The sequence below is a fragment of the Molossus molossus genome, unplaced genomic scaffold, assembly GCF_014108415.1.
Source record: "Molossus molossus isolate mMolMol1 unplaced genomic scaffold, mMolMol1.p scaffold_m16_p_1, whole genome shotgun sequence".
Lineage (NCBI taxonomy): Eukaryota > Metazoa > Chordata > Mammalia > Chiroptera > Molossidae > Molossus > Molossus molossus.
The window spans coordinates 172,378,555-172,404,471 of NW_023425344.1; the positions used below are offsets into that span (position 1 = coordinate 172,378,555).

The 25,917-nt window shown below is 38.2% G+C and overlaps 1 protein-coding gene across 7 annotated transcripts in view; it reads left to right on the top strand.

The window, feature by feature from the left end:
* The window catches only part of SLC12A6 (solute carrier family 12 member 6), a 102,777-nt gene that overhangs the window by 18,963 nt on the left and 57,897 nt on the right, over positions 1-25,917 (top strand). For 2 of the 7 annotated variants that reach the window (XM_036270177.1, XM_036270194.1), the window contains exons 2-4: positions 155-254; positions 1,820-1,854; positions 23,997-24,041. The exons of 1 other annotated variant lie outside the window; for it this stretch is intronic. In XM_036270177.1, the coding sequence (XP_036126070.1) occupies positions 155-254; positions 1,820-1,854; positions 23,997-24,041 (180 nt within the window). Of the gene's footprint in view, positions 1-115; positions 255-1,819; positions 1,855-15,196; positions 15,381-23,996; positions 24,042-25,917 lie in introns of those variants that run through there. 4 more of the 7 variants (XM_036270188.1, XM_036270185.1, XM_036270206.1 and 1 more) reach the window with 4 other exon arrangements.

The following is a 25,917-nucleotide window of genomic DNA, read 5'->3' on the forward strand; positions in this document are numbered from 1 at the left end:
TACTTCCCGATTCCCAGCGTCGGTCTCCCTCAGGCAGTGATCAGTCGGCCAGGGACACAGTGAGGAAAGGGTGGGCAGAGTAGACTGGAAGGAAGTTTAAATACAGAAAAAGCACAGGATTCCTATAACAATGCCACACTTTACCGTGACTAAGGTGGAGGACACAGAGGAGGGGGCAGCAGCGTCAGTCTCCCAAGAGGGGGAGGTCAGCTTAGCAGAGATAAAAGCCGGGATTCAGCATTCAGAGGACCCAGGTGAGTACTCAGCTTGGGAGCTTTCGGAACCTACAGGGTTTTTCATGAAAGAAATGGTAACAAATATTCAAAATACCTCCTACAGATGGAGAAAAGGTATTGTGGTTAAAGTGTTTTTCAATCAACTGTTTCGCTCCCTTGTATATCTGATAGCCTCTTTTCTCACATTCTGGTTTGTTTTCCCCCACAATGAGTTCTGTGTTCATTACCCACAGGTGAAATTGAACCGGTGGCAATGTATGAAAGGAGTTTTCAAGCAAAAAGAAAGGCACAGTAAAGTCAATTTGTGCGGAATTTAGAATTCACCTTTTGCTCAGACAGTTTAAATTATATCTGGAAACGTACATAAAGAGGGAGCATGGTTGAGTAGTTTTGTACAATGGACTTTGCACTTGTGACTTCTCAAGTTATTTAGTATTTTGCCTGAATTTACCAGTTAAACAGTAACTTAATAGTGAATGGCCTAAGAATTCTTTAATGAAAGAACAAAAGTACAATAGATCATTATGGTGACTAGCATAGCATTGGGTTTAATAAATTTGATGAATGTGATTATTCCTGTTATTTTCTTTTAATAGTAAGAGTTACGTTTCCTGGGGGAATTGTGGTTTTGAATTTTTAAACATGTAATTAAAAGCTTGGTTAATATTATGGTATTAAATATAGTCCTGGTTTGAAGCCCTATTTTTTAAGTCTATAAATTTTATAAATTGTCACAAACTTTCCTAGTGTATTAACGAAGGCTAAGGGAATAAATAATCTCTCAAAATTCCTTTTGATTTTAACTTTTCTCTACAGCTGGTAACAACACATCCCAGTTCCTTGCTGTAAAGAGCTGTTTACACTCTCCTGTTTTATCAAGGCTTCGTGAATTTTTAAGTATCTTAAACTAAAGATAAGAACTATCAAAAACAAATTAAACACATTTCCTTTTGTTTATTTTTTTCCTTCTAGTGAGAAAATTTACTAGGGAAGATAAGAAAAAAAGTTTTATGGAAACTCTGTCTGCCAGCTTATTTTCTCTGTGCTATATAGTCAGTGAGATAAGAAGTTGAAAGTTAAGTTTAACCTACTTTGAACTTGAACCTGATTTTCCACAAGTTTAGCGCAAAGAAGAAGTTAGGTTCTCTTTCAGAATTGTGTGTATTTGAAGCTGTGCTTTCTTAATTGCTTATGTTTGCTGCCTTTACATTTTAATCTTTTTATGCTTTTGTCTTTGCTATTGTCTTCATTCATTTCACAAAATGCAAACAAGTGAAATCTGTACCTCATTTCACTTCTCATTGTTTTGTATGTCCTTTCTTCACCACCTCTATTTTGTTATTTTTGTCTTTACCAATTCCACAGTGTTTGCTGTATTCAGGTTAGAACAGTGTTGAAATAAATTAATCTATCAGTCACCTAGTAAAACCGTGACATTTTTTTATAGCAGCCAACTTTGTAATGAGTGATATTGCTAGGCTTAATTTATTTTCTTCCATAGTAATTGTTTTGGACAAGGCAGAAGTGACAGATGTAATCTAACTTGAATTTAATAGGCTTTTTATTGGCATTTTCCATGACAGCCCAGAAAGTGTCCACTTGAATGAACTATTGTTTGGTAAGTGAACAACTGATGGGAATATATTACCTAAATTGTATTTGTTTTTATTGTAGGGTTAAATCAGAGGGGAAGAATGGGGAAATGTATATGGTAAAAACCTAAAAGTTTGTTGTTTTTTACTTAGGAGTAGGATGTTCTTGAGGATAGTTGGTGTTTTGGGAGTAGTTGCTTGAAATGCAACTTATTTTCTAAGTTAAAATATCCTAAATTGATTGTGGTTTTTTCGCAAGCACTTCTAATACCAGCCAGTTATATAACCAGCTGTGTGGTGTTTTTTTTTTTTCATTGAATGTTTTTCTTTCTATGATTAAAAATATGGAGAGAAAAATATGTATTGCTGCCTGGCCAGTGTGGCTCAGTTGTTGAGTGTCAACCCATGTACCAAGAGGTCACTGGTTTAATTTCCGGTCAGGGCACATACCCAGGTTGTGGGCCTGATCCCCAGTGGGGTACATGCAGGAGGCGATCATTTGCTGTCTTCTCCCATAGATGTTTCTATCTCTCTCTCCCTCTCCCTTCCTCTCTCTCAAAAATCAATAAAGAAAAAAGAATGTTAAAAAGAAAAGAAACACATGTAGTGCCATGTAAATTAAACATATTTAAAAAGCAGAGCATTCTTTAAATAAATTTTAAAATATGCTTTTTATTTATTTATTTATTTATTTATTTTTTTTATCCTCATCCGAGGACATTTTTCCATTTTTTGTTCAGGTAGAGTGGGAGGGAGAGAGAAGAACAGAGAGAGAGAGAAACATCGATGTGAAAGGAACACATCGAGAGGCTGCCACCCGCACAACCGACCAGGGCCGGGGACAAACTGCAACCAAGGTACGCGCCCTTAGCGGGAACCGAACCCGGGTCTCTCAGGACCGCAGGCCAACGCTCTAACCGCTGAGCCAAACTGGCCAGGGCTAAAATATGCTTTTTAGAAGATGAAGTTTATTTGAACTAGACAGGTAATTTGAGATAAAATATAAACTAATTATATATTTTTTTCTTTATTGATATTAGAGAGAAAGAGACAGGAAGGAAGACAGAGAGAGGTAGAAACATCAATGAGAAAGAACATCGATTGGCCGCCTCCTGCATACGCCCCCCTGGGTATCAGGCCCACAACCTGGGCATGTGCCCTGACTGGGAGTCGAACCGGTGGCCTCTTGGTGCATGGGTTGACGCTCAACCACTAAGCCACATCAGCCAGGCCTATATAAAAAAAATATGTTAATACCTGCCATGCTAGTTGCTAGAGTGCTAATCTGTTAGAACCCTGCTTAACGTTGGTTTTGATGGGAAAAGCAGGAACTCAAACATTCTTTTTTTTTTTTTTTTTAATCCTCACCTGAGGACATTTTTCCATTTTTTGTTGTTGTTGTTCAGATAGAGTGGGAAGGAGAGAGGAAGAGAGAGAGAGAGAAACATCGACATGAAAGGGACACATCCAGTGGCTGCCACCCACACGACCCAACCAGAGCCAGGGACAAACTGCAACCAAAGTATGTGCCCTTTGCGGGAACCGAACCCGGGTCCCTCTGGACCTCAGGCCGAGGCCTTAACCGCTGAACCAAACTGGCCAGGGCAGAAACTCAAACATTCTTGACTTTGTTTTCCTTCCATTCCAGTTTCTGTGCCCCATCCTGTGTTTTCTCAGCAACTTGTCTGCAGAAGTAGCACTGTTATCACCCTTTTTCTTCTCTCTCCCACAATAGGCTGGCTATAGACTCCTTGAGGGTAGAGACTTTGCATCTTCAGGTCCAGGTGAATTGGACACAATAGGCAATTTAGTGAATAGATTTGTTCTCTGCGTTTTTAACTCATCCAACATATATTTTAGTGCAAATATCATGCTAGGTGTTGTACTTTTTACCTTAGGCTACAAATGCATAGGAAGTATAACATGCACCAAAGGCAGCAGAATGGCTTTAGAGCCAGGGATCTGGCTTTGAATCCAGTCCTACTAATTATTACTAATTAGGATTAGTGATGATTTGTATTATTATGTGAATGACTTTGGGCAAGTTATTTAACTTCTCTAAGCCTTACTTTAGTCATTGACAAAACAAAGGGAATAAAAGGACCTACTTCACAGGTGGTGAAGAATTACTTGGGAAGCCCTGCCGGTTTGGCTTAGCAGTTAGAGCATCAACCTGCGGTTCAGAGAGACCCGGGTTCGGTTCCCGCTAAGGGCATGTACCTCTGTTGCAGTTTGTCCCCGGCCCTGGTTGGTCATGCGGGTGGCAGCTACTCGATGTGTCCCTTTCACGTCGATGTTTCTCTCTTTTCCTCTCTCTCCCTCCCACTCTATCTGAATAAAAAATGGAAAAATGTCCTTGGGTGAGGATAAAAAAATAAATAAATAAATAAATAAAAAAAGAATTACATGGGAAAAATGGATATAAAGCACTTAACACATGGGGGAGACATTACTCAAAAAGAAGAGCAGCCTCTTACTACATTGTGGTTAGTGGTTTAAGAAGAACATAAAGAAACCACTTTGGATAACAGATGATGAAGACAAGAATGATATTGCTTGGAGAGGACCCTGGACAGGTATCTCAGAGGATAGAACACAACTGATTACTGAAAGAAGGTCTAGAGAAGGAGATTACAGCAATAGGAGCTACGTAGAAGGTACGAAAGGAAGGTGTAGAACATGTGGAAAACAAAGTTTAAGTTGGGCATGTGGTAAAGATAGCTAAGAGATGAGGCTACTTAATGAAGTGTTATCCACTTTATCCTCTCCCTACTCTGTGGGAATACTAGGTGTTACTGCCTTTTTAGAGGTAAACCTAGGCTATTGACAGTAATGTGTCTCAGGCTACATGGTGAGTAGTGACAGAGCCAGCATTCAAATTTCTAAATTGTTTTTGTTTTGTTTTTTAAACACCACTAAGTATCATGTCTGCTGTGTGTCTCAGTAGCAAAGTTTCCGTCTGTTGCACCTACTAGGAATTTTTATAGCAGTGGGTATTGAATTTAATCAAAAGCTCTTTAACATCTACTGATATTCTCAAATGGTTTTCTTCCTTTAATCTATTAACATTAAATTATATTAATAGAATACCTGATCTCAAACCACTTTTATATCCCTAAAATTGAACTTACTTGGTCATAATGCATTATAATTTTTCATTTTCTTTTAATTTTTATTTAATTTATTGGGTGACGTTGGTTAATAAAATTATATAGGTTTCGCCCTGGCCGGTTTGGCTCAGCGGTTAGAGCGTTGGCCTGCGGTCCGGAGAGACCCGGGTTCGGTTCCCGCTAAGGGCATGTAACTCGGTTGCAGTTTGTCCCCGGCCCTGGTTGGTCGTGTGGGTGGCAGCCACTCGATGTGTCCCTTCACGTCGATGTTTCCCTCTCTCTCTCTTCCTCTCTCTCCCTCCCACTCTATCTGTACAAAAAATGGAAAAATATCCTCGGGTGAGGATAAAAAAAATAAAAAAAATAAAAAAAAATTATATAGGTTTCAGGTGTACAATTCTATAATATGTACATCATTTGTATATTGTGTATTCACCACCCCAAGTCTAGTCTCCTTCCATCACCATTTACCCCCCTATATTCGTATCTACCTCTCCCCACCCACTTTTCCCTCTGATGATCACCATACTGTTGTCTGTGCCTATGAGGGTTTTCCTTTTTTTTTTTTATTTCCCCTCAATCTTAACCTTCACCTTTTTCACCCAGCCTCCCAACTCCCTGCCTCTCTGACAGCTGTCAGTCTGTTCTCTGTATCTATGAGTCAGTTTCTGTTTTGTTTGTTAGTTTATTTTGTTCATTAGATTCCACATATAAGTGAAATCATATGGTACTTGTCTTTCTCTGACTGGCTTATTTCACTCAAACTTCTAAGTTTTATGTGATTCCCATCACACCATGATGCTAAGTCCTAGCTTTTTAAGAGTAACAAAGTGCCTGGTCAGGTGGCTTAGTTGGTTGGAGCATTGTCTCACACCAAAGAGGTTCCGGATTCAATTACCAGTCAGGGCACATATCTAAGTTTCAGGTTCAATTTCCAGTTGGGATGCTTATGGGAAGCAACCAATCAATGTTTCTTACATCGACTTTTCTCTCTCCCTTCCTCTCTCTCTAAAATTAATAAAAAACAGGTCCTCAGGTAAGGATTTTTTTTTAAATGTAACAAAGTGATTTAGTATCTTAATGTGCATGGGCCACAGGACTTTGATGTGAGCCTTGTCAAATCTGTGGTTTTTAAAATAGGAACAACAGAGTTTTACTGCTTATTACATTTTATCAGGTGTAAATATTATACTCATTCATTTATTTAAATATTTATTGAGTTTAAGTATTTCTGTGAAATAATTGTTCTAAATGTCCCTTGCTTCTCAGATCTTCTTGTAACGTCTATGATTTAGGCAGATTTTGACTGTTGGACTTGCCTTCACTTGATACAGATAGCAGGCTGGAATATTTCCCCTTCCTTTGAAATAGGATTCTAAGGAAATTCTCAGAAACAGACCTGTAATGGGAAAAAAGGAACCTGTATTGGTATTGAACAGCATCTCCAAACGTTAACTCTCAAGTAATCCAAATGGTATTAGATTTTGTGTTAAATAGAGTTTAAGAACGCACAAGATGCTAGGCTGTTAACTAAACATTAGTTCTGCTTGTTACTCATGAAAGCTTATGTTCTACAGAAGGTGTACTATATGCTGCTTTTGCCCTACAGGAGATATACCAGATTGTAACTGATTTTTTTCTATAAAGATAAAATTTCTCCAAAATGTATATAAAACGTGCATGTTGCTTAACACTTCTTACTCCATACCCCAGACAACGTTTAGGATTATAAAAACATATTAAGTGTAATTTCAGCATATTATAACATATTCAAAAGTTTTCAAATTTTATTTTATTTTATTTTATTATTTTTTTTGTTTCTTTCTTTTTATTTATTTATTTATTTATTTTTTTATCTCATCCGAGGATATTTTTCCATTTTTTGTACAGACAGAGTGGGAGGGAGAGAGAGGAAGAGAGAGAAAGGGAAACATCGACGTGATAGGGACACATCGAGTGGCTGGTGATAGGGACACATCGAGTGGCTGCCACCCACACAACCAACCAGGGCCGGGGACAAACTGCAACCGAGGTACATGCCCTTAGCGGGAACCGAACCCGGGTCTCTCCGGACCGCAGGCGGACGCTCTAACCGCTGAGCCAAACTGGCCAGGGCAAAAGTTTTCAAATTTTAGACTGAATTTAGACATAAGGCATAGATTACAAAATTGATTATAAATTGGTAAACTTTAAAGAATCTAGCTTTTCTTAGTTTTGCCAAGTTGAAAGACGAAAGAATTTTACTAAAAATGTCATCAAGATTATAGTAATGATTATTGTGTACCTACTACTATATGCCAGGCATTTTACCAACATTGCCTTAGTTAATCCTCACAACAACCAGGACAGGTAACCACTTATCACCATTTAAGAGGTGAGGAGACAGAGCCCTGGCCAGTTTGGCTCAGCGGTTAAAGCATCGGCCCGCGGACCAGAGAGACCCGGGTTCGGTTTCCACTAAGGGCATGTGCCCTCGGTTGCAGTTTGTCCCCGGCCCTGGTTGGGGTATGTGGGTGGCAGCCAGTCAATGTGTCTCTCTCACACATTGATGTTTCTCTCTCTCTTCCGCCCCTCTCTCCCTCCCGCTCTATCTGAAGATAAATGCAAAAAAAAAAAAAAAAAAAGTGTCCTCAGGTGAGGATAAAAAAAAAGAGCTCTGGCCGGTTAGGCTCAGCGATTAGAGCGTCGGCCTGCGGTCCACAGAGACCAGGGTTCAGTTCCCGCTAAGGGCAGATACCTTGGTTGCAGTTTGTCCCTGGTCCTGACATTCTAACCATTGAGCCAAACCTGCCATGGTACAAAAGAAATTTATCTACATCCTTTAAATTTGACTTACATTAAGGTCTTTATTATTTCTCAGAGCTTAATATTTAGGGCAGTGATTGATAATGGTATAAACCACAGATATTTGCTCCTCATATAGGCTTTTTAAAATTTGACTTATTTACCCTGGCTGGTTTTGCTCAGCGGTTAGAGCGTCGGCCTGCGGTCCAGAGAGACCCAGGTTGTTATGTTCCCGCTAAGGGCATGTACCTTGGTTGCAGTTTGTCCCCGGCCCTGGTTGGTTGTGCGGGTGGCAGCCACTTGATGTGTCCCTTTCACGTCGATGTTTCTCTCTCTCTCTCTCTCCCTCTCTTTCCCTCCCCTTCTATCTGAACAAAAAATGGAAAAAATGTCCTCGGGTGAGGATAAAAAAAATTGACTTATTTGACAAGATTTGAATCTTTTCAGGATTAGTCTGTAGACAGGGCTTTTCAGAGAAGATTCTGGGAAGGTGAAACCTCACTATTTCTCTGTTCCTGATTCCAGCTTCTGTCTGCCTCTTTTGAGCCAGATGACCTCTTGATCCAGTGAATAGTTGGGTGCAGTGAAGGCTGAGCTCTGTGGGAGCTCTGTCAGGGAGAGCTGGCCTAGGTCCTGTTCCCTGGGGCTAGACAAGAGCCCCGGGACGAGGATAAGGACGGCAGATGTAAGAAAGAGCTTGGCTTGGTAGAGATTTATGGACTTCTGTGGGGAAAGAGAGGGAATGAGGACTCATGTCTTCCTGTCCCTGAGGCTCAGAGATGTAAGGAGACCTGAGAGCAGGAGGCTTCCTCCTGGGTCTCCGCAGGGCTGGCAGCCTGCCTGCTGCCCTACTCGCCTCCGGGGGTGAAGACTGCTGGCCTTTCTGTTGCTCTCAAGACTGCTGCCACTTGTGGTCCTTCGATAGTGAAACCTAAGCCCCTGTGAGGTAACAAAACAACCCATCCCGGGAAGCCAGGCAGCCAGAAGGAGAAAAATAACTTAGAATAAACAATGGGGTAGACAAGCTAAATAGAAATGCTGGAGAAGGACAGTAACTTGAATATGAAAATAATAAATAATAGGAACATTCGAGAAGGTTCAAGTATAAAAAAAATACTTTATTGAGCAAAAATATGATTTCCCAGCTAAATACTTATTACCACATGACTCAGTCCATGCACACAATTTTTTTTTTTTTTACTATCTCCATGGAAATTAAGTACCCTCAGAGCAGGAACTTTTTCTCTCATATACAGTGTTGATCTGTTGTCACCATCCAGTGCCTGCAACACTGTCTGCACATAGGAAGCACCCAGTACATAATTATTGAATAAGAAATGAATGAATGAGTGTGATCATGTATTGGCCGGGTATATCAGGTGGAAGAAATATCAAATCACAGAGTCAAAAATACAAAGAGACTGACAAAAAAAAAAAAGATACGAGATTTGGAGGATAGATTCATGACACCTAACTTGGCTAGTGTAAGTTCAAGAAAAAGGAACAAGTGGAGGAGAAGCAATAGTTAATCAAATGTAAATACATTTCCTGAGTTAAAGACCTCATTGCACAGAATGAAGTTTCAGGGAAGATCAGTGATAGAAAACATACACCCAGAGTTAGCCTGGTAACATTTTTTAACTTCAAGGGTTCATCTTGGAGGCTTCCAGGTAGAATTTATCCATACCTATAAAGTATCAGACTGGCATCAGAATTCTGATCCACAGCACTGAAGAATAGGAGACGGTGGAAGAGTATCCACAGATTACCAAGAGAAAAAATCATTTGAAATCCCTATTCCCAGTGAAGATACCATCCCCCCTACAAGGGAGAAATACCTTACAAGTATATAACAATTTTAGAGCATGTATTACCACTTAACCCCTTGAGAATATTTAAGAAAGGTTTTTAATGAAATAAGTGATCCAGAACAGAAATCACAAGATGAAAGGGATATAAATAGTGGAAAACGACAGACTTTCTGGGTATGTGTTATATAAATTCTAAGTAAGGACTCTAACCAAAAGAGACATACTTCAGGGAACAATTCAATAATATTTATGATGTGAAGGTACTAAATAAGTAAATGAAAAAAACCTCAAAACTGTGGGAGGAAAAAGAGATAAAAACTTTCCAAATGGAGATGAGGAGAGGAAAAAGTGCCAACTTGCTCATGTAAAGCTGTTCAAAATTATTAGTTATCAAGGGAATGCGCATCAAAACCACAATGACATATCACCTTGCATCCACTAGGAAGGCCTTATTGTCCAAAAAGATGGACAATAACAAGTGTGGATGAGGATGTGGAAAAACTGAAACCCTCATACACTTCTGATTGGAACAAAATGGGACAACCACTTTGGAATACAGTTTGGCAGTTCCTCGAAAAGTTAAACATAGAGCTACCATATGACCCAGCAGTTCTATTCCTAGTTATATACCCAAATGAAATGAGAATAAATGTCCACACAAAAACTTGGGCAGGAATATTCACAGCAGCATTCTTCATAATAGCCAGAAAAAGATAGAAACAACCAAAAATGTCCACTGACTGATGAATAAATTAATAAAATGGGGTATGTTCATATAATGGAATATTATTTGGCAATAAAAACAAATGAAGTACTGATATATGCTACAGTATGGATGAACCTTGAAAATATAATCTACAGAAAGTAGATTAGTGGTCGCTTTGTATCCGTGGCAGAGTGAGATGGAGATTGACTGCTAGTAGGTAGAGATTCTTTTGGAGGGTGAACAGATTGTGGTGAGATTTGCACAACAATGTGACTATGTTAAGAAACATTGAATTGAACACTAAATGTGTGAATTATATGGTATGTAAATTATATCAATGAAAGCTTTTATTTTAAATCCTTACCTTAGGATATTTTTCCATTTATCTTCAGATAGCATGGGAGGGAGGGAGGGAGGCAGATGGGGGGGGGGAGAAACATTGATGTGAGAGAGACACATTGACTAGTTGCTTCCCTCATGACCCTGACCAGGGCCGGGAACCGAGCCACAATAGAGGAGGTACGTGCCCTTGACTGTAATTGAACCTGGGGCTCTTTGGTTCGCAGGCCGGCACTCTAACAGCTGAGTTTAAATAACATGCAACAACTGAATGAAAGAAGCCAATCTCAAAAGTTACATACTGTAAGATTTCAGCTTATTTTTTAAATTATGGTAGATCATGACACATTTACTAAAAATCAAAACATTTGTACGTGTACACATACACACTAAAAAACAATGTTTTTAAAAATTTTAGCATGCGCTTCGCTGGTGAGCTCAGTGGATTGAGTGTCCACCCATGGCACATGTGTCTCTCATATCAATGTTTCTATCTCTCTCTTCCTCCCTCTAAAAAATCATTAAAAACATACTTAAAAAATTTTCAACATACATGTACCATAGTTTTTACTTTTTCTTTGTATGTTTGAAAATTTAGCGAAATATTAAATTCAGCTTGCATTAAGCAGTTAACCTTTACCCATGACATGAAATCAATTCAGGCTTTTAAAAATATCAGAAATGTTTATCATTCCTCTTAGCCCCCATAATGCAAAGCTCTAGCTCCTTAGTTCCTTAGCTCTTTAGCTTCATTGAATTTGGGTATTTGAGTCAATTCCTTCTCCTTCTTGTTAAGAAGATAGTCTGTGTGGTCAGGTTTTATTCTCCCAAAACCATCTTAAAGTGAAGGAAGCATGAAATATGTTTTTCTGCAGTGCACGAAGAATAATTTTGATCATCTACAAAGCCAAAGAGGGACATGAGATATCAAAAATATTCTTGAATGTTTGCAACAATCTCCATATCCTTTCTTCTGTTACTTCTTGTTGAGATTTTTCTATTTTTTATCTTAACTGGGTAAGTACTGCCTCTCCTAGCATTTATACTTGTCTTGGCTGATCAGTTTGTGGATTTGGCCTAAGAAACTGTCTTTATCTTTATATGATGCCATGGGCTTTATTAAATCTGCTTTCCGCTATTCTTGCCATGTTCCAAGTGTTATAGAGACTGGACATTTAAATCACAACTGTCTTCATCATGGATGACTTCTTCAACTTCTAGTGGATACTCCCATATATCTAGGGAGAGTTTTAACAAAACTTAATTATTCAAATGAGTTCAGAACATACTTTACATCATATTCATTTTCTTTATGCAAATCTGAAGCCCAAACAAAACCAAAAAAAGTGTCCTTCTAAGAACATTTCTCATGCTTGGGACACCCTACTAAACAGCACTGATTTCCTCAAGGGCCTCTATTAATCTAATGCTTATACTTAGCCTGTGCACCTGAATTTGAAGAATATTGTTGCTCAGTACCCAATATTGGTGGCAGATCCACCTGTACCTCCTAGTGTGTCCTACCACTTCTTTCTGTCTGGAGCCCAGTTATTTCCCCCAGTGCCATCAGTTCCGCCTCCTCCAGCATCGGCCTGTCACCTTCCCGGCACTGGTGGACCCCTGCTGCGAGAGACGGGCTTGAGTGGCCTGGACAAGACTCATATAACTGGTCCTGGTTCTTGGTTCTCCCAGTCTTCATCTGTGTGCCTGCTGGCGGCTGTTGTCTCACCACCTTTTCACTAAACCAAGTCAGATGGGTCAGAGGGAAGATTGTTAAATGAATTCTCTTAAATTTCTTTAGGACTTGTGTACAGTGTTCTCTGCTCCCATAGGCATGTTGGGCTCTGCATTTCTACCACTTCCTACTTTAATGAACTTGCTCATCCTTTCAGTGTCCAGATTTATTGGGAAATTGGCATGACAGCATTGTAGTCATAGTTCTTTCAGTGATTTTCCCCCTGTTTCCTTCCACGGTTGCACTTGCTTCTGTTCGCTAGTATTTCCAGGGCTTGATCTCGGCTCCTCTCTCTTTACATTGACTTTTGGGAAAGTTCATCCTTTTATCAACTCTTACATTTTGATGATGACTTTAAAATCATTATTTCTGTCATTAACCTTTCATTGAAACTAGTCCTGATTTTCTATCTCTGGGTCTTTTTCTTTGAGATCACTTCACATCAGTCGATTATTTAACAAACACATATGAATGTTTTATAACATGTAGAAAGCTCTGTGTTACAAAAAAAGTGGTGTTGTCACAACAATATTAAACCAAGGTCTTGCCCTCACAGCACTTATAATGAGCAGATAACCTCCCCACCCCCAGCTCTCCTCTCAGATTGACTCACTGAGCCTCTTTTTTAAAATATGTATTTATTTTCCTCCTTTTATTCGTAGTCTTGGCAGTTGTGTTGCTGGTGGGGGGGTGGAGAAAGGCATATGTCACAGCTGTGAAAATTGGTGCCACCACAAATTCACCATTTCCAACCTCAGTTGTGCTGTTAACACTATTCAGAATTTCTTCCATGTGATTCTAGTTAGCCCCTTTTATCTAAGTTTCTCACAAAACTTTTTAAATGCTCGTTCAGCTCCCCAATCCTCCCTTATATTTATCATGGCTGAACTTCTACTTCATAGAGAAAACTATATTTCCAAAATGCCTCATCCCAAATTCTCACCAACACCTTTATTCACACCTTCTTCCTTCTTATTTTTCAGTGCTCACCTGCACACCTGTGCTGTAGAGCCTTTCTTGCCCCCTTGCTCCTGTGTTTTCTACAACTTTATTGACTCCTTTGCCTTAATGTATTAAAATACTCAGCCTTTCTCCTCCGGCCTCTCTCTCTCTTTTCCTCTTTCTTTTAGTGTTGCTCATTTAGTCTCCCAAATATTTCTCAAATCTGTCCTCTCCATCCTCATTGCTGCTGCATTCGTTCATGTTAGTCCTTTGTCACTGCTTGTCTAGGCTCCTAAAGCCACCCATTACAGTAGGAATTTTTCTCAAATGTAAATGTCATCCTTTTATTGCCCCATTTAAAACCCTGTTGCCTGGCCAGTGTGGCTCGGTGGTTGAGCAGCGGCCCATGCACCAAGAGGTCACCGGTTTGGTTTCCGGGCACATGCCCAGTTTGTGGGCCAAATCCCCAGTGGAGAGCATGCAGGAAGCTGCCAGTTGATGTTCTCCCTCATCAGTGTTTCTATCTCTCCCTCTTCCTTCTACTCTCTCTGAAATCAATAAAGAAAAAAAAATTTAAGGAAACCCTGTAATGTATCCCCATTGCCCACTGAATAGCTCTACTGCTTAGTAGGTCATACGTATTCCTTCATGATTTAGAACATCTCAACAGCCTCCTTGTTTATCACTCTTCCATACATACTGCACAGCAGATATAAGAAATGTTCTTGAATATCTATTGTTTCACATATTTGTTCCACCTTCCTGGAGGGTTCTTTCCTGCACTTACCAAGCAAACACTATTCTTTTAAGACTGAGTTCAAACATCACTTCTTCTTCCTTAGTGGCTTTTCCATTACATTTTCCAGGGGATGTACAAAATGTAATGTACAAAATTCTATATCTGTTTGTCTGTATCTGTAATCTAGTACTGTAGCCACCCAGATGTAATCGAGTTAATAAAATTAACCACCTATTATTACTATTCTAGGGGCCATGCTAAAGATGCTTGTTAGCACGTGGATAAATTACAGTGGTTGATACATTACAGTGGTCTGATAATGAGTGAGCCTGTCTAGCAATCATTTCACTTTGCATATTGCACTCAAATTTCCTTACCTAAAATACTGCTTTCATTTTTAGACTTATACTTAGAGAATTTCAAAGTTGTGGTTTGGGCTTCTTCATGATTTTTAAGGTTTTTAAGAAAGGTCTGCTTGCCCTGGCCAGTTTGGTTCAGCGGTTAGAGCATTGGCCTGCAGACCAAAGAAATTCTGGTCAAGGGCACATCCCTCAGTTGCAGTTCAGTCCCCTGCCCTGGTCAGGGTCATGTGGGAGGCAACCAATCGATGTGTCTCTCTCACATTGATGTTTCTTTCTCTCCCTTTTTCCCTTCCTCCTTCTCTCCCTCCCTCCCTCCCACTCTATCAGAAGATAAATGGAAAGATATCCTCTGGTGAGGATTAAAAAAAAAAAAGTTCCACTTAAAGCTCACACTGCCTTGATCCATATTGTTCTGCTCCTTCTTTGGGCCCTTGCAGCACCAAAGACTCTACCACTTGGGAAAAGCAGCTTGGCTTTCTCAGACCTGGTTTCTTCCAGAACAAGGGAATATTTCTTCTTCACAGGGTTGCTGTGCAGGTTTGGTATAATGAAAATAGGACGTTTCCCCTAGATTTAGTCATGTAGAGATTCCCTTTATAATCTTCCCAGTTTTATATATAATCTTTGCATTAGTTTAATAATTTTTTTTAAACTGAGTCACTGATTTTCTGTTGTTGTTTTTTTATAAAGGAAACTTGCACTACATGAAATGCCATGCTTGCCATAAATAGAGTATAAACTAAAAATAAATGTGATGCAAATGATATTAATCTGGCTAGATACTATTGCCAAGAAGAGGCTCTGAGTCTATTATAAAAAGAGAGAGCATCAAGTTTTGAAGAAATGTTTAAGATATTCCAGCACAGACTTAAAAAAATGATATTTGATAAAGTCCTTCGACTCTGAGTGAACAGGGTTAATGGCAGGGGCATAAGAAAAGGTGGAATCACATCCTGATGTCGAAAATCACAGTTAAAATCCACGAAGACATTTCAAACAGAATGAATTTCATAAACTTTTTAAGGTAAAAGTGCAACAAATATTTATGAATACTCATATTCTTGAAGTAATCAAAAGTATAAAAATAACAGAAATAAAATAGTCTGGTTACTCAGCTTTTTCAAATATCAAAAACAGAACCATATTTACTGTTCTGCATGGATGGCCATTATCTCTTCCTAATTTTTGTACCCTTTTAGCCCTGACTCTGTATTGGATTTCATAACCACTTGCATTTCCCTTACCCTTCTCATGCCCTGTCGGGGGCAGGGAAGGGTGTTTTACTGGGGTGAGTAGTATCTTTGTAGGATATTTGTATGGCTAGAGGCCTCACTTCAAGTTTCTGGTCAGATGTCACATTATCTGAGAGACCTTTTTAGACTCAGTATCAAAACCAGCACAAAAATCACCCCTTATTAATCCTCTTTTTCCTTACTCTGCTTTTTGTTTGTTTGTTTGTTGTATAACTCTTATCACTTTTCACATATAATGTAGTATATTGTTTGTTTATTATTTGTGTTTTCTCCACAAACATGTAAGCTCTTTGATGGTGGGGATTTTGTTACTACCTTTCTGTTAATTAGAAGAGTGTTTCACATATAGAAGGTGCTCAGATTATATTTATTGAATAAATGAATGAAAAGAACTATACATTTTAAAGTAACATGGACATTAAGTTTGCAGATTAATGCATGAGCTCTCCTTCCAGAAGGTATCATCACCCTCACAGCTTTTATCATCTTCACTACAGTCATCATCCTGCCTTTCTAAGATTTCTGCAGTAGACTCCAAATTGGTTTCCTGGTTCTGTTCTTGCTTCCTCCACGGTCTGTTCTCCAACCAGCAGCCTCCATCTTTTAAAAAGTTAATCAGACCTGTCTCACTGCTATTTAAAACCTTCCAGTTGTTTCACATCATTTTATTTTTTTTAATAAGCCACTATTTTATTTTTTACATATGTTTTTATTGAATTTTTTAGAGAGAGAGAGAAACATTGAGGAGGGCAAAACATTGATAGGCTGCCTCCTGCAGGCCCTTGACTGGGGATCGAGCCTGCAACCCAGTCATGTGCTCTAACCAGGAATCGATCTCAGTCCATAGGATGATGCTCAGTCCACTGAGCCACACTGGCCAAGCATTTCATATCATTTTTAAGGAAAATCCACACTTTTTACTGTGGTCTGCAATACTACCTGTATCTGTTACCTAATTTGCTCACCTATTTTTTTTTAACCATTTTCCTACTCTGTTTCAGCCACATTCATGCTTCCCAAACATACCAAACTTATTCCCATCTTAGGGCCTTTGCATGACTACTCTGCCTGATGAGTCTTTTTGAAGATCCTCAGGTCTGTCTCCTTTATGTGGAGCTCTCATCGTAAAGGTTATTTCCTCAGAAAGGCTTTCACTGTCCACCCAATCCAAAATAGCCTCTCCATTCACTCTTCTTAATGTTGACTTAAATAAGTGTTACAAAAAAAAGTATTTGTGGTTATTCATTTTCTTTTATTCTTTGTCTCACCAAATCTGAATGAGAACAGGACATTTGTCTTGCTCAATTACTACTCTATTCCTAGCACATAGAATAATGCCTGACACTTTTTTTTTTTTTTTTTTGGTGGTACGTGCCCCTAGCAGGAACCAAACCCAGGACTCTCTAGTCCGCAGGCTGACGCTCAACCGCTGAGCCAAACTGGCCAGGGCCTGACACTTATTAATTACTAAAATATTTAAATGAATGGATAGTTGAATGAATGAATGAAGCTTTATGATGGTCACCTGGAACACTTAATAAAATTGCAGAATCTCAGGTCATTAGGGTTAGTTATGTGACCCAGGGATTTTTAGTTTAACAAATATTCCAGATGATTCTCTGAATAGGCAAAATTGGAAAATACTGGCTTAATGGAAGTACTGCTGAGTGAATGAATGAGTAAATGGGAATGATTGATAATTCCGGGAGCTATCTGTTAACCTTAGCATACTGATATGAATCAGTTAAACATTTTCCAAAGTGTATACCATAAAACACTAATTAAGATGCTTAAAAAAAATTGTTATCTCTTCTGATATATTTTGGAATGCCAAATATTCTTTTGTGGATTAGCTAAGCAACCATTAGCATATTGAAGGATCTGAGAAATTGTACATTTTAGGAATCTCCTTGACTGTTAAGTAGATTTGCCAAAATTACTTACCATCCCTGCCCCAAACCATGTTCTCAACAAGTCTTTGTTAATGTACTACAAAATGTACACTAAGTGCTAAGGCATATGCACTGTAAATTAAGTACACAGTCCGTTCCTGGTTGAATGCTACTGCCATTCACACCATGATTAGCTGTTTACACAAATCCCTTACATGGAAGACAGGTTGAACGAAACTGTAAATCCCAGAAGAAATTATCTTTTTTTTTTTTGCAGAAGTAAATTCTTAATATTTTTTAAAAATTATATTCTTAGTATATTAAAAACTTAAAGAAGTGTCTTCCAAGTCTCCTTTATGTGATAAGACTAGAAATAATGATTTATTAACTTTTTGTACGTATTGCTTCACATTTTCATCTCACTGTTTAATTTTACTTTGCCTAAAATTGCCTGATGTTTTTTCACCCATCTATGTACTTAAACACAATCACGTGTAAATTTTTCCAGGTCTATCTAGTTTAATTGCAATAAGTTCAAAACCTATATGAAAATATATAAGAGGATAGGCTTTTCACATTTTACCTTATTTCAACTTGTTTCCCCCATGTTTCCCACTAAAATGAGGACCTATCCATAAAGAGAGGCAGAATCTAAGAAATGTAAATGTTAGAGTAGTTGTCTTTGATTCCATTTTTAATCATCTTTGCCTAAATCAGACTTAGATGGTTTCTTAAAATATGGATGCTGCTTTGGTTTTTTTAAAAGTCAGAGTCCAGAAAATGAGAAATGTGTAAAGACTGGTGATTTCAGGTATTTGGTATCCTGAAACACTTTTGTAGTATATCTACATAACATAAACAATAGCATAATCAGCTAGTTGCCCTGATGTATGTGCATATAGTTATGTTTACTTTTTCTAAACAATTAGGCAACAGCCTTCATTTTTTTTGTTATTTAATGACATTACTGATTCTATCTTTAATGAAGACAGACCTTCCATGCTGAATTTTAGATGTAAAATACAGAGAGCCTTTATTTGCTTCAAATTCTCTACCAAGAATGGTAGATGAAGCGATTATCAAAGGAAATTTGGAAAAAGACTATTGCTTTGGGCAAATTAGGGGAAATAATGAAGCTTTTCAGCAAAACTACTTACAGAGGCTGTTTTGCAAGTTAGTACCACCCACAATAATTTTTCTTTCTGTTTTCCAAGGCACATAGCAAGAAATTGAATAAAATCTTCATTCTTCACCATTTATCCAAGATAAATTAAATATATTGAGCAAGTGCCTGTTTGTCATGCCACTATTATGACTATACCATGACTGTTACAAGGAAATATTTTCAGTTTATCCTTATGATTGCATTTGTGAAAAGGATTAAGTTTTTTTTGTTTTTTTTTTTATTTGAACTACCATTTGGTAGAGTGTCACAGGCTTTTGAGATTAACTGTTTATATTATGACCCAGAAGTAGCTTAATTCATTAAGACCATTGAAGAGTAAAAACAGTTATATTATTGGCAGATTGTTCTTATTACAGGAAGTAATTTGGTTAAAATAAATGTCGTTTTGAATAGTATCAGGGACAACTCCCAGTCTTAGGCAAATTTGGGTGTGCCCTCACCAGTGACATAAGCAGGAAAAAATGTTAACTGGGAGTGTTCAGATACAGAACAATAAAAAGATGCCCAGACATATCTGAGATGCCCAGAACAATGTTATGTTGATTGCACTACACAGTTTGGATCACATACTCAGAAATGCTCTTTAGCATAAACCACTTACCAATTATGATCTTTACAGGCACACCTGGTTTCATTGTAGTGGCTTCATAAGCCTATTTATGCCTAGATTTGCCCTTGTTTCAGCTTTCACATACATTAATGAAGCATTTACAGGTTCTTAAGTGTTCAGCTTACCAAGTAATTCAAGATTGCCCTCGCCCATTCCTTTAATTAAATCGAAAGACAAATATCTAAGTTGGATTTTTAGGGAACTACATGAGGGTATTCAAAGGAAGAGTACCAGATTGACTAGAGAATGCACACACATCATAAATGCCCAGCTCAGAAGGTAAGGCAGTATATTATACAGTACAGAAGGACATAATTATTTTTTTAAGAAAAAGTATTTAAAAAAATTTTTTTTAATTTAGTTTATTTTTTTTTAATCCTCACCAGAGGACATTTTTGCATTTATCTTCAGATAGAACAGGAGGGAGGGAGGGAGGAAGAGAGAGAGAGAAACATCAACGTGAGAGAGACACATCGAGTGGTCGCCACTCACATGACCCCAACCAGGGCCGGAGACAAACCGCAACCGAGGTACGTGCCCTTAGTGGAACCGAACCCGGGACTCTGTGGTCCACAGGCCGACGCTCTAACCTCTGAGCCAAACTGGCCAGGGCGAAAAATCATTTCTTTTCCCTCCCACCTCTCAAATCATAACCTACTCTGCCTGAGTGTTCTGAGATCTTTTTCTATTTTTGTTCATAGGTACATTCCTGGCAATTCCAGATAACTTGTTTCAGGTGATTGTACGTTGTTTTAGAACAAGAAAGTTAGAATTGCAGCGTATTGAGAAGCATGAACGTAGGTTGTCAAGATATCAAGACTGTATCTTGTTTTTCTCTTTTGGCAGCAGCGTGACACGTCTTTGGCCACTCGTTAACCCACACATTTGTCTTCTCCACTGTAAATACTAAAATCTGAGGTTCTCAATGTGTTCTGTCCTAGCACACCTGAGGAAAAAGGCATTCCCATTAATTACAGTCGGTGAGAATCAGAATCTTGAGGAGGAGTCTTAGTATGGTTTTAGGGAGAAAAACAGAAGATGCTGATAACCCCTGTCCAACTTATCCTTCCTCTGCATGAGAGAGAGAAGGGGGCAAGGAGAGGGGGAGAGGAAAAGGGAGAAGATCTAATATATTAATTTACTATGGATCTGTTATTCCTGCTGTATCTTATGTGCAAGAACAACTCATTCTTTTTTATCTTTATTGTTTATTGAAATTTGATTGACATACAATATTATATTAGTTTCAGAAGTATAACATATGATTTTATATTTGTATATGTTGCAAAACGATCACCACATAAATCTAGTTAGCATCTGTCACCATACGTAGTTGCAGAATTTTTTTCCTTTATTGATTTTAGAGAGAGAGGAAGTGAGAGGGAGAGAGAGAAACATCGATGAGAGAGAACATCGATTGGCTGCCTCCTGCATGCCCCCCACTGGGGATTGGGCCCACAACCTGGGCATGTGTCCTGAGTGGGAATTGAAATGGCGACCTCTTGGTGCATGGGTTGATGCCCAACCACTGAGCCACACCCGCTGGACAGAATTATTTTTTCTTGTAATGAGATAAATTTCATTTCATCATGGTATATGATCCTTTCAATGTATTGTTGAATTTATTTTACTAATATTTTACTTAGGATTATTTCAACTATGTTCATCAGGGATTCTTCTGGGATGCTTGAAGTGTTAGAGTTGATTAAAATTATACATAAAACCATTTTGTCTAAAACAGTAATTGTTCATCTTGTTTGTATCATGGACCTCTTTGCCAGCCTAAAGCCTGCAAATTCCTTTTCAGAATGTTTTTAAATGCATAAAATAACACACACATCTAGGATTAAAAAGAATTAAAGTATAATAATCAAAATATTAAACTTGTGATGTAGCCCTGGTCAGTTTGGCTCAGCGGTTAGCATGTCGGCCCTCAGACCAAAGTCACGGGTTCGATTTCGGTCAAGGGCACATACCTTGGTTGCAGTTCAGTCCCTGGCCCTGGTCAGGGTTTTGTGGGAGACAACCAGTTGATGTGTCTCTCATGTCAATGTTTTTCTCTCTTTCTCCCTCCCTCCCATCCTCCCTCCTTTCTTCTCTATCTGAAGATAAACAGAAAAATATCCTTGGATAAGGATTTATAAATAAATAAATAAATGAAATAAACATGTGATCTAATAAATGCTACTTTATCGATGTATTGAATAAGAGCTAGCATCCATTCTAATAATTACCATAATTTCAAGGTAGTATTGAACCTAAAAGATAATTGAGATATATCTAGCAACTATAAATATGATATGAAAATATCTGATATTTATTGTTGACAAAATCACAGGTACTTTTATGTAATTTGTTGCCTACATTTTATTTGGAGAAAATACTAGACTTCAGTTAGAGGTTAGTGAAAATAAAGGTGTAGCTTTTTTCTCCATTGTTGTTCACAGACCACACTTCCCACCCCACCCCCACCCCCGGGTAAAATTTTTATTCCCCAGACACATTTGAGAAAGCCAGATGTTATCCTCTGTATGACAAGAGACTTAATCTTTGAGGAGAGTGGAGTTGAGTGTTTTCCATATTTAGCTCTTAATGCTTTTCAAACCTTTAAAATAAGCAAGTAGTTGGTTGTTAAATGGTGATTGTCAATAGCTCTTGCATTAGGAACTTGGCTTATAGCCATTATTTTTATGATAGATTCATGAAGAAATAGATATTCATCAAATCCATTTTGTCCTTTTATTTTAAAGTCAAAAGTCAAATCAGACCATATCTGCTAATAGTTATGAGCAGTGTTTTTTTTTTTTAATTGTTGTTGTTGTTGTTGTTACAGATGTTTCTCCTTTTTTACCCCATTGACACCCTCCTCCCTACCCCCCCCCACCCCTGCCCTGTCCCTGGCTTTGTTGTCCATGTCCATTGGTTACGCATACATGCATATAAGTTTTGTGGTTTATCTCTTTCCACCCCCCACCACCCTCTCTTTTGAGGATGTCAGTCTGTGCCCTACTTCCATGTTTCTGGGTCTGCCGTATTCCTCAGACTGTTATGTTCATTATATTCTGTATATAAGTGAGATCATGTGGTATTTGTCTTTTTCTGCTTGGTTTATTTCACTTAGGATAATACTTTCCAGGTCCCTCCATGTAGTCTCAAAGGATAAGAGATCTTTCTTTCTTACAGCTGCATAGTACTCCATTGTGTATATGTACCACAGCTTTATTATCCATTCGTCTACTGATGGACACTTGGACTGTTTCCAGATCTTAGCTATTATAAATAGTGCTGCTATGAACATGATTGGTGTTTCAGGCTTCTTAGGGTATATTCCTAGAAGCGGGATCACTGGGTCAAATGGAAGTTCAATTTTTAATTTTTTGAGGTAACACCATATTGTTTTCCATAGTGGCTGCACCAGTCTGCATTCCCACCAGCAGTGTACTAGAGTCCCCTTTTCTCCACACCCTCACCAACACTTGTTGTTTGATGATTTCTTGATGGCGGCCATTCTGACAGGTGTGAGGTGATACCTCGTTGTTATGAGCAGTTCTTATGTTTTGACTTTGGGCTGCTATGGTTGTATGTCATATGTTCCATTGTCATTAAAGAGAAAATATAATTCCTGTTGTAGGCCCTGAATCATCCTTCTGCTTTATGAAAATAGTATTGCTTTGTCAAATTTGTGTTGTTAAGTTTAGTGAGAGGATGGCAAAGAGAGAGAGAGAAACATCAACGCAAGAGAGAAACATCAATCAGTTGCCTTCCGTAGGTTCCCCGACGGGGAATCAAATTGGCAACCCTTCGGTGTAGATGATCAACCAACTGAGCCGCTCCGGCTGGGCATGTTATTTTTTTTAATTTAGTAAATACATATTTTTTTTTTTTTTGGTACGTGACCCTAGCGGGAACCGAACCCGGGACTCTCTGGTCCACAGGCCGATGCTCAACCACTGAGCCAAACTGGCCAGGGCCAATACATATTTTTTTAAAAGTCTACCATTTTTAAGTGCACAATTCATTGGCATTAATTGCACTTCACAATGTTGTGCTACTGCCACTATTTTCAAACTTTCCCATCATCTCAAACAGAAATTCTGTACTCATTAAGCAATAACATCCCATTCCCCATTCCCCTCGTTCCTGGTAACGTCTAACCTACTTTATATATAAATTTGCCTTTTCCCGATGTTTCATATAAATACATTAATACAATATTTGTCCTTCTGCATCCAGTTTATTTCCTTAGCATAGTATTTTCAAGGTTCATCCATGTTGTAGTATGTATCAGAACTTCATTTTTTTTATGGCTGAAAATATTCCATTGTGAGTATATACCACATTTTGTTTTATCTGTTCACCTTTTGAAGGACACTTGGATTGTTTCCACCTTTTAGCTATTGTGAATAATGTCATAAAAGTATCTGTTTGAGTCCCTGTTTTTATTTCTTTTGGATATATACCTAGGAGTAGAATTGCTGGGTCATGTGGTAATTCTATTGTTTAACTTTTCAAGGAAGCAATGTAATTACTTTTTTAATCGTTTATTATATTTTTGTTATGTTTTCATTAATGTTTCTTATGCACTTAAAAAAAATTTTTTTTTTTTAATTTCCTTGGTTAACTTCTGTTGCTGACTTTTAAGAAATTATTTTGGTCATTCATTTTTTTTTTCTTTTCTTTTCAATTGTTTGTTTTTCAGACCCGAGTCAGAACTCCATCACAGGGGAACACAGCCAGCTGTTAGGTATAGTATTACTGTGGGGATTGACTCGCTCTAACATTACCTTCTTCCTGTTTATACCAGCAGACATTACTCCCTTCTCTAATTCTATTTTCTATCCTCTCCTTTTCTACATTTCACTCCTCAACTTTTTTCCTGCAGTTTCTAGTCCCAACTTGGTAAGTTCTAGGTAACTATTTTTGTAATTGATTGTTAAGACTCAATTTAGTTATAAAGAAAAGGTAATTTTAACGAGGCCCGTGGTGTTAAAAAAATCTATAAGAATTGGAACTTCTTTTTCCAAAAATTGTGAAAGGAAGGTATTACAGTACTCTGCAATATCTTGGGTTTTGCAGCTTCTTTGCTCTTTCTATTATTTTTCATGGTCTTTTGATTCTCTTCATTAAAACAAAAAATTTTTTAATTGACTTTTTGGGGTGACACTGGTTAACAAAATTATACAGGTTTCAGGTGCACAATTCTACAACACATCATCTGTACACTGTACTGTGTGTTCATCACCCCAAGTCAAGTCAGTAACGTTCATTTTAATTACATAAAGTACTTCATAAACAGCATGGCCTTAAGCGAGCTATAATAGTTGAAGTTCTGGTTCTTCATCTGTGAAACACGTCATGGAAATGAGTTGATTCCCTTTAGGTATTGCTTATTTAAATTGTAGTCATCTTATAATTTGACAAGAATTTTACAATATCTTAGAACCAATTTTTTTTTTTTGTTTTGTTTAATCACACCTGAGGACATTTTTCCATTTTTTTGTTCAGGTAGAGTGGGGGGGGGGAGAGAAACATCGACGTGAAAGGGACACATCGAGTGGTTGCCACCCATACAACCCAATCAGGGCCGGGGACAAACTGCAACCAAGGTACGTGCCCTTGCAGGAACCGAACCTGGGTCTCTCTGGACCGCAGGCCGACGCTCTAACTGCTGAGCCAAACCGTCTAGGGCGAACCAATAAATTTTTAAAATAGAAAAATAAAACACTCAGGTGAGGAATTCAGACTATACAAAAGTATATGCTCTAAACAAAGTAAAAGTCCTCCACAGTACCTTCTCCCCACCACCTCACTTCTACTCCCGCCAAGAGACTTGCTGTTGACCCTTTCTGGGGAATTCTTCTAGAAATTAAAAAAAAAATTTTCTTTATTGATTTGAGAGAGAGAGAAATGGAGAGGAAGAGGGAGATAGAAACATCAATGAGAGAGAACATCGATTGGCCGCCTCCTGCATGCCCCCCACTGAGGATTGGGCCCACAACCTGGGCATGTGCCCTGACCAGGAATCAAACCAGCGACCTGGTGCATGGATCGACGCTCAACCACTGAGCCAGCCGGACTCTTCTAGAAATTTTAATGTTCATATTACATATGACTATCTTCTTTTACTTTTTCTATCAGTGTTATTATACAGATTGTTCTGTGACTTCCTTTTGTCCACTTAACATTTTATCTTGGATATCTCATACCAGTAATAAAGATCTGCCTTGTTTCTTTGCGGCAGAATAGTATTCCACTGTGTTCCTAACAGATGAATTCCTTGCTCAAAGGGTATGTACATTTTCCAAAAGATATATCAACTTAAATTCCCATCAATAAAGAATATGGAGGCACACTCGACTTCCTGTCATCAAAAGTAGATATTACCAATCATAAACGTTTTTCTTCATCTAATCAGTGAAAATGGCATCTCTAGTTTGTATTTGTACTTCTTTAATTATGAGTAAGTACTTTTAAATATATTAACAGCCATTTTGTGTGTGTGTGTATCTTTTGGTTTGAAGCTTATTTCTTTAAATCCTCACCCAGGGATATGTTTTTATTGATTTTTAGAGAGAGAGAAACATCAGTGTTAGAGAGAAATATTAGCTTGCCTCCCATAC